Below are 11,671 nucleotides of genomic sequence, written 5' to 3'. Positions count from 1 at the left end.
GTGGGGACATAAATCACTCACATTATGGGGCTTCTTGTCTTTATGAGGACTATGAGCAGGACCCTGTAACTTTCAGTTTATGTTACAGCAGCTTCATTAACGTTAACTTCAGGTTCAAGTCATTTTTGGTGCAGTTAGTTTTCACGTTAATATTTTTTAACAAACTGTTTTTGTCGTTTATGCAGAAGGTAAACATATTCTGGCTAAAATGAGTTTTCTATCATGAGAAGTTAGATTTTTTCTGTTTATCTTTCACACTTTGAGTAAAAGCATCAAACAATCACTTCAGGTCACATGACAGCTGAGCTCAGACAGATGTCATGTGACCTCCTGAGATGAGGGTCTCACTTCAAACTGCTTCACCGACCTCCAGCTCTGCCAAGTGCACGAGGGAGTGGACTCATCCGTCAATTACTTTCAGAAAAACTTGACATAGGATAAACAGGTTTATTTTATTGCAGTGGGTGGGAATCGAACCTGTGTGACAGGGAGAATTCTACAACTGATCCACCACGAGTAGGATAACATCAGTGTGTGTCCTGTGAAATGAAGCTGTAACTTTATCCTCCTGCAGGACGTTTCACTGCTGATGTTTTGTGTTGCTCTGCTGCCTCCTGGTGGTCAGCACTGGTAGAGTGGGTCGATCTGAGACAATGGCCTCATTTAACAAAGCTTCACTTTTACTTCTCCTTGCAGATGATACAGTAAAACTAATACGGCAGTACTTCTCTACACTACATGTTTGAACATGGAACCACACTGAAAATCTAAATCTGATACATCGCAGAGACGTGATTTAATATAAAGAGGAAGGTATCACACACAACAACAACACAACACATCGAATCATAGACGAGTCTCAGTTCAGGTCAACTGAACATCTTCACTCTGTGGTAACGTTAGCAGTCTGACTGAGTCCAGATCGACTGAGTCCAGTTCGACTGAGTCCAGATCGACTGAGTCCAGTTCATCTCTCAAGTCGGCTCCACTCAGCTGGAGGATCTCTGGGTCCTTTGGGCTTCTGAATACGACAGTTAAACCCTGACAAGTAACACAAACACATTCAGACACCCAATCCATCAGCACAGTATCACAGAGTTAAACACACAGTTAAAGGAGCAGTCCATCGTTGAGGAGGATCCTGTCGTTCTGGCCGGATATTGTTAAAGACTAGACTGTTCTATTCCGAAGGCTGCTAGCTAACAAATGATTCCTTTCACCCCCAAGAAACGAGGCTTCAACCAAACTCTCCTACGATTCATTGGGCTTTAGTGACAAACTGTTTTTCAAAGAGCTAATGGCTCCGGCAAGGAGCTTTAATATCACGCTTCAACTCCACCGAACAGAGAACTGTACGCATGTCAAAAAACAAAAAGTATTAAAACTTTCTCTGCACGTCAAACCTCAGTTCTGTTGTTAGGCAACAGTAACAAGGGTGATACGATTGTTTCATTTTGGTTTTCACGTCCGTCATGGACCGGGAAGACTGCATCCTCAGGTAGATCCATTCCTGGATGAGATGCAGCTTCTGAGAGGGATAGTGGTTAGCCTAGCTTAGCACAAAGACTGGAAGCAAGGTGTAACTGCTAGCCTGGCTTAAAATAGATGTGTCAGAATTCCTAGGCCGGCTACTTCAGAGGATGTGGTCGACTGCGACAGTCAAACTGGAATGAGATGATCTGGTCTACAGACTTCTTGATTAGTCGAAGGCTGATAATTAAATTTATGTTAAGTTCTCTTCCGACATTTCAGTCAACGACTGCATCAGGGACGATAACAGCAGTTAACAAGAGGACTTCCTAACACGGTCTGTTCCTTTAAAAGTGAGGACAGAAAGTTCAGGTACTGACCGATGCCCCCTGGTGGACAGAGGCCGGGCGTGTCTGTGACTGAAGAGGAGAATTCTTCATAATCGTCATTTGTTGGTGAAAGTGGTTCAGCTTGAGAAAAGAGAACAGACGTTTACTTACAGATCATCACCAACGTTCAAACTTCACCTGATGGTCTGACTCTCACCTGCGGCCACGTGATGCTCTCCGTTGCTACGCGGCGACAGATGATTGGTTGGAGATGCCAGGTCATAGATGGGCGTGGCAGAGAGCTGGAGGCTGAGTGGTTTATTCCGGGGTCGGACGTGACTGTAGACAGGAGCAGCCGACGCCCCTGCAGGGTCGTTGTCATAGTGATGGGATGGGGGCAGCGACCTGGAGAGGGGTTAACGCATCACCATGATAAAAATAAACAAGTTAGAATATTCAGAGTTAAGATACTCATGATCAGTCAAAATAATGATTTACAATAAAACATTTAAACTTAAAATATAAAAAAGTTCAACCAACTTGAATGAAGAAACGTTGACATTTACATAATGATCATGAGAACAGATGAGAACAGTTGAGTTGATTCTGATGAATTATAATCAGTAATTCTCGTATCAGCTTTTTCACTCTTTACCTGCTGGATCTGGGCAGGGCTACATCAGAAGGGGGGGGTTTAGATGGAGGTGGGTGGGGATGTTTGGGTTTATTGATCACAGCGTATGTATCATTCATGCTCAGCCTCAATGATCTATACATGGATGGATGGATAGATATATAGACAGACAGATAGATAGACAGACAGACAGATATATAGATAGACAGAAAGACAGATAGACAGATAGACAGATAGACAGATAGACAGATATGTTTTGTCAATGACGATTACAACCTCAGAAAGACTCATGGAAACTGTACCAGACCTGTGAAACAACCTCACTGACCTCTATAACCTCGTGATGAACCTTAATAACCACTAGACTCTTCTTAATGACTAAAACCCTAAACCATCTGTAGAACCTCCCCAGTGACGACTTTGCCATATTAAACATCGCTCAGAACTACGAGGAGCCTCCAGAACCTTCCCATCAACCACAGAAACACTTTAAAAGAACCTCTGCAATGCCAAAGAGTTGACTTGAACTCCAACACTTCCAAAACTCCATGTAGAATGTTTACAAAGACCATATCACTGAGCTCTGTAATCCTAAAAGACGACTTGGACCTTCTTAATGTTTAAAACCATCTGTAGAACCTCTTCAGTGAGAACTTTAACCACTTAAACAAACCCCAGATTTACCCAAGGAACCTCAAGAACCTTCCCATCAACCTCCTAAACATCTAAAATGATCTTGAGAACCTTCTCAAAAACCACGAGACCCTCTGGACCCATGAACCTTCTGTGGATTCTACAGTTAAAGACTCCACCTGCAGAGCGAACGTTGTTGTTTCATAGATAAGAGGGGACGTGACTCCTCAGTGAATATGTAGTTAGTGTGTAGTTAGTGTGTAGTTAGTGTGTAATTAGTGTGTAGTTAGTGTGTAGTTAGTGTGTAGTTAGTATGGATCAAGACACAGCTTGGCATTTTCTACAGGTACCATGATGCTTTGCTGATGACATCAGTGTCACACATTATTATTTTTATCGCAGCAGGAAGTCACTCAGCTCTCGACTTCCTGCTCTGGCTGTGACTTCAGTCGTCATGGTTACACTGACTGGTCCCAGTGCAGCCGAACAAGATGGAGGAGTGAGATTGTGATTACAGTGATTTGTTTGCAATCTTGTCTCATTTTCTCTCCTCTTCCTCTGTCATTTCTCACCTCCTCCGCCTCCATCCATCTCACCTTTCCTTTCCTCTTTACATTATTCTGCCTTCACCCCCTCTTCTTCTCACCCTCTTAATATTCTCCTCTTCCTACATATTCTTTTATTAATCCATCACTTCCCCTCCTCTTCTCACCTCCTACGTCTCCGTCCTCTCGCGTCTCCTTTCTGGTTTTACCACCTTCTTTCCTTCACTTTTTGCCAAATTTGTCTTTAGATTTTTATGTATTTCTCTCAGGGCTCATCTTCTCTAAACCCTTTTTTCCTCGTCCCATCTCCCCTTCTCCTCTTCTCCGCCCTCAATCTGTTCGTTTTCCATGGCAACATGGCAACATATGGGAATGGAGGATGGAGGTGAGACACTGGGGTGAGACATTCTGTCTGTCAGATATTTCTCATCTTCATATACAGTCAATGATCTTCTTAATATGTGGATTCAAGGGATGGTTGTATGGACAGATGGATGGATGATAGTTGGAAGGATGGATGAATGGGTGAATGAATGAATAGATAGATGGATGAATGGATGAATTAATAGATGAATAGACAGTTGGATGGATGGATGGATGGATGTACCTCTTGTTGCAGGAAGCAGGAGTCACCGTTGTTTGCTTGTCTTGTGTCTTCAGCTGGAGAACAAACATTTATGTGGATATTATTACTGTTTTTTATAGTGACTGTATCTCTTAAACCCACAGAAACTGAACTGCTATTTAAATATTAACAATAAAGTCTGATTCATTCATTATAATTTTATATAGAATGTAATTTCTAAGTTAAACTCAGTATATTTACATATTTGTTTATATATTTTTGGTATTCGAGGAAAGCAGAAGTGAGAACAGAGTCAGTATTTCTCTTTCTGTGTAACGTGAGAGCAAGTCACTGAGCTCGAGTTCTGTTTCCGCTGATTATTGACACTCGATAAACTGACGTGAATCATAAGAAAATTACATTTTAAAAACCTGGAGACTTTCAGCCTGCGTACACTGATCCTGGTCGAGTGTTTCTCAATCAATAAATCAATCAAATTCTATTTGTATTTCCCGTATTCACTGATCACAGTTTATCTCATCGGGCTTAACAAGGAGCCTCCGATCTGAACCCTCGACTAGAGCGAAGAAAAACTAACAGACAAAACCTTGTAACAGCCAAAGAAAGAAAAGCATGGACGCCTCAGAGAGTCAGGAGTGAGGGATCCCTTCAACTAGAGAACACTTCACAACATTCTTTTGAAAAGACTTCTGTAGAATCTGAGCAGTATTAGAGTAGTAAGCCCCTCTCTGAGGCCCTGACCCACCTACCTGTCAGCAGGCGTCGTCCATCACTTAATAAACTAGTTTCTGTAAAGGTTCCACAGCTGGAGCTTCTCTCAGCGTCTCAACAACTGGATGTCAGTTGCTCTGCAGCAGTGGATTTACATACAGGAAGTTCCCCAGTCACTTCCTCTTACAGCAGCTGCTCCCCATCCACTTCCTCCACAACACACTCCAACATGTTTGTGTTTTTCTTCAGGCGTGTGTGTGTGTTTTACCTCAGACCGGTTGCTGTAGATCTGTGGGCCGCTCGACTCCAGGAGTCGTTCGATCAAACAGGCGACGGACGAGAAGATGAACCGATACTGATCCTGCAGAGAAGAGAGGAAAGAGAGGGATGGTTGTTGGTGTTGATAGAATCTGTGAATGGAAAACGCACACACACACGCACGCACGCATGCACACACACACACACACACACACACGCACACACACACAGGTGAAACTGGGTGTTAACCACTAAACTACAACTCAAACCTCAATATGAATACTCACAGACTTCAGCGGCTGCTTTGTGTGTCTTTGTGTCTCAGACAGACACACAAACAAAGTCTCTGCATGTTGTTGTCGTTGAACAATTAGTTTTAACGATGATCTGACAATGATCAGATTTTAGATCCTGGTTGTGTGTGATGATTCACTTTTGGAGCTGATTGGAAAAGGTTTAATTTGAATTTGATCTAATCTGATTCAGACTCTGCTCATCGAGTCTGAATTCTGGTTCTTATCAATTCCAATTTCTTTTATAAATATGGTTAAAAAAAGGGCTTTGCTTTTCTTTTAAGCGTTTACTGAACTTTTTGAGCTTCCTGCTTGTTGCTTCATATCCAAAGGAGAGACATTAATCACACCTGCTGAACGCTCGCTGGAATCAAGAGGCCCAGTTATGATGTCGATCAGCCTCCTGACATGTTGGACTTATCTTCTTCCTCTTCCCTCATCCCTTCTTCCTACTTCCCTCATCTCTTCATCCTCCTCACTTGTGTCTATCATGTTATCTTGTGGTGACATTTTGTTTCTAAGGTAACGGTCTGTGTCGTGTTCAGGCCGCCCCTGACTGATCATGACGGTTTCCTGCTCTGTCAGCACCTACTTTGGTCTGGACGGCTGAGGGTCTCTGCCTCCGGAGCTCCAGGACGATCTTCATGATGCTGAAGTCCGTTGTGATTGGCTTCAGGACGAACAACAGACAACAGGTCGCAGGTCAGACACATGAGCACTTCAGTCGCCATTTAATTTCACACACATGCCACCAATGTTCACTGGTTCCTGAGGCTCTGCTCACACTGATACGCTCACATCACTGTTGCTATAAATCAGAGAGTTTTATAAACGCTGATCGTCTGATTTCAGTTTGAACAGAAACTGAGACTTTTGTAAACAACGACGCAGACGCCCACATTCTCTCCCTTATTGGTTCTCATCAGTCACATGACTCGACTACCAGCGGTGAAGTCAAAATGTTCCTCACACTTCCTGTCAGTAATGACAACATGTTAATGTTCAGCGTGATCAGGGAATACGTGTGTGCGACATGACAGGTGGTGTGTTATCATGCGTTACCTTGGTAACCAGCAGGTCATAGATGTAATCAAGAGCACAGATGACTCCTGTCCTCCCACAACCCGCACTGCAACACACGCACACACACACACACACACACACACACAGACACACACACACACACACACACACACACACACACACACACACACACACACACACACACAAACACACACACACATACACACACACGCAGAGGGGCAGATGCAGTGTGCATGTTAACTGTGCCATCGTTAGCAGGTGTTACCTGTTGCATATTCACAGCCTTCTGTTTCTGTTTGTAAGAGAGTGTGTGTGTGTGTGTGTGTGTTCGTGTGGGTGTATGTGTGTGTATGGGTGTGTGTGTGTGTGTGGGAGTGTGTGATAAGCTGCCATATGTGTGATGCAGCCTGTTGCATGTTAATGACCATCTGACCTGTGATCTGTTCTGCTGGAAAAACAAGCTTCAGTAATGATGTGAAATTACAGTTGACTAAGTTACAGTTTAGAGGCGGGTGGAGTGTGTGTCTGTGTGTGTGTGTTTGTGTGTGTGTACCTGCAGTGTATTAGCACAGGAGACGTGCGTGACCTCTGACTCGCCCTCACCCTCTCCAGCAGGTCCAGGACTCCTGCCGCCTCGTAGGGAATGTCGTGATCAGGCCACGACAGGAACTGATACTGAGTCAGTGAGCGGCTGAGCTGGTTTGCAATCAAAATATGAAAATATTATTAATTTTATTTATCAATTTTCTGACGTTTACACAAGTAGAAAACATTGTTTACAGATGTCTAATAAACTGAAAAACTATAATATAATATATAATATAATATAATATAATATAAGCTCGTACCTGCTGGTATGTGACAGTCAGAGCTCGAACCACCACATCTTCATTAGGATGTGTCTCCCCCTGCTGGAGATACACAGAAATAACACATTCTTTTGTTTTAATTTCGTCGATTAAAACAATTATTCGAATGATAATTCTATATTAAAAGTATAGAAACGTAAGAGACATTAGTGCTGTGTGTTCTTACGCTGCTGACGGTAAATGGTCCGAATGTAGTGGCCTGATGAAGCTGAGCCCAGTAACACTCACACTTCTTCTGCACACGACAAAACACAAACACACTTCATGTAAAAAAAAACACTTTCTACAGCGTAAATCAAACGTTTGTATTCTGCAGTTATAAGACAAGAAGAAACGTGTTATACATTTTTATAAATAAGAACTGATTCAAGGTAGAAACTCTAACATTTCAGTCAGGAGATAAAATCAACGTTAAATAAATAAAAACTCCTTTAAAAATGTAAATTTTACGTCCAAATGAAGATAGTGAAACAATATTTCAATTTAAAACCTTATTCGCAGTTTTCTTATTTAAAAAAAAATTATCTTCAAAATAACTTCACAAACTGGTGAATAGTGAGAACTTAAGAAATATATTTTTGTTTGATTCTTCATGTTGTTTAGTTGTTGTTGTTTTGTGTTATTTTACCTTCCCCATCTCCACCTCCCTGCAGGCCATGACTATCACCTGGAGCACAAACATACCAGTCATTAGTCAGATCCTCGTGAAGCCATCATTTCATATCACTGTGTTTCAGTGTATGTATGGTCAGTGTGTGTGTTCAGTGTGTGTGTGTGTGTTTGACCTTGACGTCATGTTGCCAGATCATCCTCCAGAGGTCAGTCACTGTGGAGCTGAGAGGAGCCTGAGAGGCGATGTACCTCTTGCCTGCTGTCGCCCCCTGTGGGACAAACACCAGCATTACAACAGCACAGCAGCGGCTCAGAGTCCTCAAACATGAACCAGCAGCAGAGGACATGCGTGTGTTTGTCGTGTGTTATATTGATAATATAAATAACTCTTCATTTCATTTAAACCGTTTTCATTCTATTCTTTGTTGTCATTGATCAGGAGATGAAGATAAGAAGGAGAGAAGTGTTTCTACCTCGACAAAACTTGCGTTGATGTAATCTGTGTCGAGATCTGAGGTCAGCAGAGACAACACCACTCGAGTCTGGTCATCTACACACACACACACACACACACACACACACACACGCACACAAACACACACACAAACAAGAGAAGAAAAGAGAGTGGTGCATTATGGGTGGTCTATAGCCTTCATGTGCTTGCAGAACATGCAGTGTATAATCTTTGTAGCCTAACGCATTAATGTGGAATGTGATGTAAACAAAGTTAGGCACGACTTCTAAAGGGAGGGAGGATGGAAGGGCAAGAGGAGGATGGAGGAAACGAGGAAAGGAAGTAAGGACACAGAGAAGGCGACTTGCTCTTACATGGCAGGATGTCTTTGTATCTGTTCTTCTTGATGTTTTCCTTCAGAGCTCCGGCCTCAGTGGTTAAACCCAGATCTCTCTTCATCAACATGGATTGTGAACGCACCGCCTGTCTCACACACACACACACACACACACACACACACACACAGACACACATACAAACGCACACACAGACACACACACAGACACACAGACACATTGACCTTTGACCATTGAAATATGTTCATCTTTCAGTCCAAGTGACAACTGTTCAAAAGGTGAAGAATTCCCTTTTCACAACAATAGGATGGACAACCCGATAATACATCTGCCCAATGAAAGAGGAGATAAAACAGAAAGTCAAGAAAACAAACAACAGAAAGTTCAAATAGAGGAAGAAGTTAAAGTGTTTCCTGTTCCACCGAAAAGTTTGTATGTTGTTACAGAGGGAGAAACTTTTAGCCCAGAGACGCCGGGAATCGAACCATCGCCCTTCAGATGAGTGGATGAAGAGAGTAATAAATGACAGCACCTGAACTGAGCAGTGACCGGGTTACTCGACGTGTCAGAGGGACAGAGGCTTATTACTGGAGCATTAACTGGGGAGGATTCACAGCGGTGCATGAATCCTTGTGTGTTGCTGTGGTGCAAACACTTCAGTTCTGTGTGAGTTTGGTTTCAGGCAGATTCTCAGGTCCGTTTTCCACCTCGACACTTTCACCGTTTGAGTCAGAAGACGAGGAAGCTGCTGCGCCGGCTCAACAGCGAACAGACCGGAGAATGAGGAAACGCGATGATTGACTCACTCCCAACGTCCAACATGTGGATCCACCTCAAAACACACAACCTGTGTGTGTGTGTGTGTGTGTGTGTGTGTGTGTAATATTCAAATCAATCCAATTATATTCAAAGATTCTTCTTAACTGACATGAAAACTCCACAGAAGCTGTAAAATAATCTTTTCATATAAAACAAAAGTACCTGTTGTCTGTTTTCAGTTTACATCATCTGAAACGTGTCAGTTTTAGGAAACAGGAAATGATAATTTTGTCATGTGGGACAAAGCGTTCCCACAAACTGGGTCATGATTATTTAAAATAACACCAACAGCAAAGTCACTATTAATTAATAATCTCAAATTATTAATCTGTAATCTTTTAAAAGGATCAGAGGGATTATTAACATTTAATCTTGGAGTTATGTCAGAAATAAGTTGTTAGAATTTATTTTGATCTTAAAAAATGTATATTAATGCAGACTGTAAATAAATATGTATGTCATAAAGCTCCCGAAAGTGATGTCAAATCCTCTCATTCGCCCCCTGGTGGCTGGCTGCAGTATAGGTCATTAACCCCGCCTCCTCCATGTTAGCAGAAGGGACAGAGGACAAACAGAACAATCAATGTAGATGTTAAATTAATGTTTTCCAAAGATAGTTTCTGTCGTTTCAGGTCGTTCTTTTCAAACTGACGTTTAACTAATTGTTCTTATTCAAGTTTGGTTTTAATTAATTATTTGATGGCAGTCGAAATAATTTAGCTTAATTTTTATAAAATGGAAGGAAGTGGAGACACATTGTCCCACCTCATTGACAGTCACTGATCGTCTTTATATGCAGTTATTTATTTTTTATAATAGAATAATAATAAAATGAAATGTTTTTTTCAGAGTATGAAAGTTGATTCTACTTTATAAATACATCTCTTGTAGTTTGACAAAAGAAAACACAACTTCAACCACATGAAAGAAGATTGTTTTTGATATACAAGGCGTCTGGTGAGTGTGTGTCTGTGTGTGATATGGTGGTTTAGAAATATCTATATCTATATCTATGTATGCCTGTAGCTAATTTCTGCAGGTCTAAACAGCAGCTCACCATCCAGTGGGTGACGTCATGGTGGGTTAATGAAGAAATAGAGTCTGATTTCTTATAACTTCTTCACAGATGACAGAGGACGCTTCCGTTGCTTAATTAGAAATAGAAGTACTTATAATAAATTATTGAATCAATTGTTTTTTTAGGTTACACCAGACTGTATCGTGTGACCTCACAGAGAAATGTCTCATCTCTCAGACTGGGAGAATTTGCATGTTTCACGCAGCTCGTTCATTCACGATCAGATTAAAGCTGCAACTCATTTAAATCACGAAACCACAGCTCAAAGTTTCCAGGAAAGACGGACAGAAACTGTGTGTTTGTGTTGCAGGAAAAGAGAAAGAAAAACAGAAGAGAAACACACACACACACACACATACAAACACTAACAAGGCAAGGGACACACAAGTATCTGTGTGTCATTAAATGAGTTACTTTACTAACATCAACCTTCAAATCTGACCTCCTCTGAACTTATTTAAAGGTGCATTTTTATTTTATAATTCACACATTTGTCAAGTCAAATATCAGTGTATTTATTGTTTTGTATTTATTTAAGTTTTTTTAAATGAACATCATGTAAAGTACGACCTGAACCTAACAGTGATTCCTGTGGAATGGTCCTCACAGAGATGTTAATTCCCAGCAGAGAGTCCCAGTGTGTGAATCAGACACTCACGCCGTACTCCAGCTCCAGAGCGTCCGGGTCCAGGCCGCTCAGCGAGGACAGCAGCAGCTCCATGTCGTCAGCTGACGTCCAGAAAACATCCAACACCCGAGGCCTCTGACTGACAGAGTCTGTCCGAGCTGTGACCAGAAGCCAAACTGAATGAACCCCTCCTCCCTCTCTCTCTCTCTCTCTCTCTCTCTCTCTCTCTCTCTCTCTCTCTCTGGTTTCTCTCGACCTCTCTTTGTTCTCTCTTTACCTGTGTTTCAGTTCTGTCTCTATATTTAACCTGCTGGTTAATAATTCACAGGTCGATCGCCCTGCTCTCTTCTGT

At 41.9% G+C, this 11,671-nt stretch overlaps 1 protein-coding gene across 2 annotated transcripts; it reads right to left on the bottom strand.

Annotated features, from left to right (window-relative positions):
• Positions 1-433: 433 nt before the first annotated feature.
• ptpn18 (protein tyrosine phosphatase non-receptor type 18) lies at positions 434-11,575 on the bottom strand. Of its 2 annotated transcripts, XM_061075315.1 has the most exons (16): positions 11,350-11,575; positions 8,813-8,921; positions 8,458-8,534; positions 8,158-8,253; positions 8,001-8,039; positions 7,539-7,607; positions 7,352-7,414; positions 7,057-7,199; positions 6,522-6,588; positions 6,052-6,129; positions 5,177-5,269; positions 4,219-4,271; positions 2,455-2,568; positions 2,017-2,204; positions 1,851-1,940; positions 434-1,041 (listed from the first exon to the last, which is right to left on the bottom strand). In XM_061075315.1, exons 1-16 carry the CDS (start codon positions 11,410-11,412, stop codon positions 968-970), a joined length of 1,416 nt encoding a protein of 471 aa, XP_060931298.1. In that variant the 5' UTR covers positions 11,413-11,575; the 3' UTR covers positions 434-967. The 2 variants fall into 2 exon arrangements, with proteins under 2 accessions (XP_060931298.1, XP_060931299.1); XM_061075316.1 differs by lacking the exon at positions 2,455-2,568.
• Between the last annotated feature and the right edge of the window lie 96 nt (positions 11,576-11,671).

This window comes from Limanda limanda, chromosome 7 (genome assembly GCF_963576545.1).
Source record: "Limanda limanda chromosome 7, fLimLim1.1, whole genome shotgun sequence".
Lineage (NCBI taxonomy): Eukaryota > Metazoa > Chordata > Actinopteri > Pleuronectiformes > Pleuronectidae > Limanda > Limanda limanda.
Note: the sequence above shows the minus strand (reverse complement) of the source record. Positions and strands in the feature narration are given on the sequence as shown.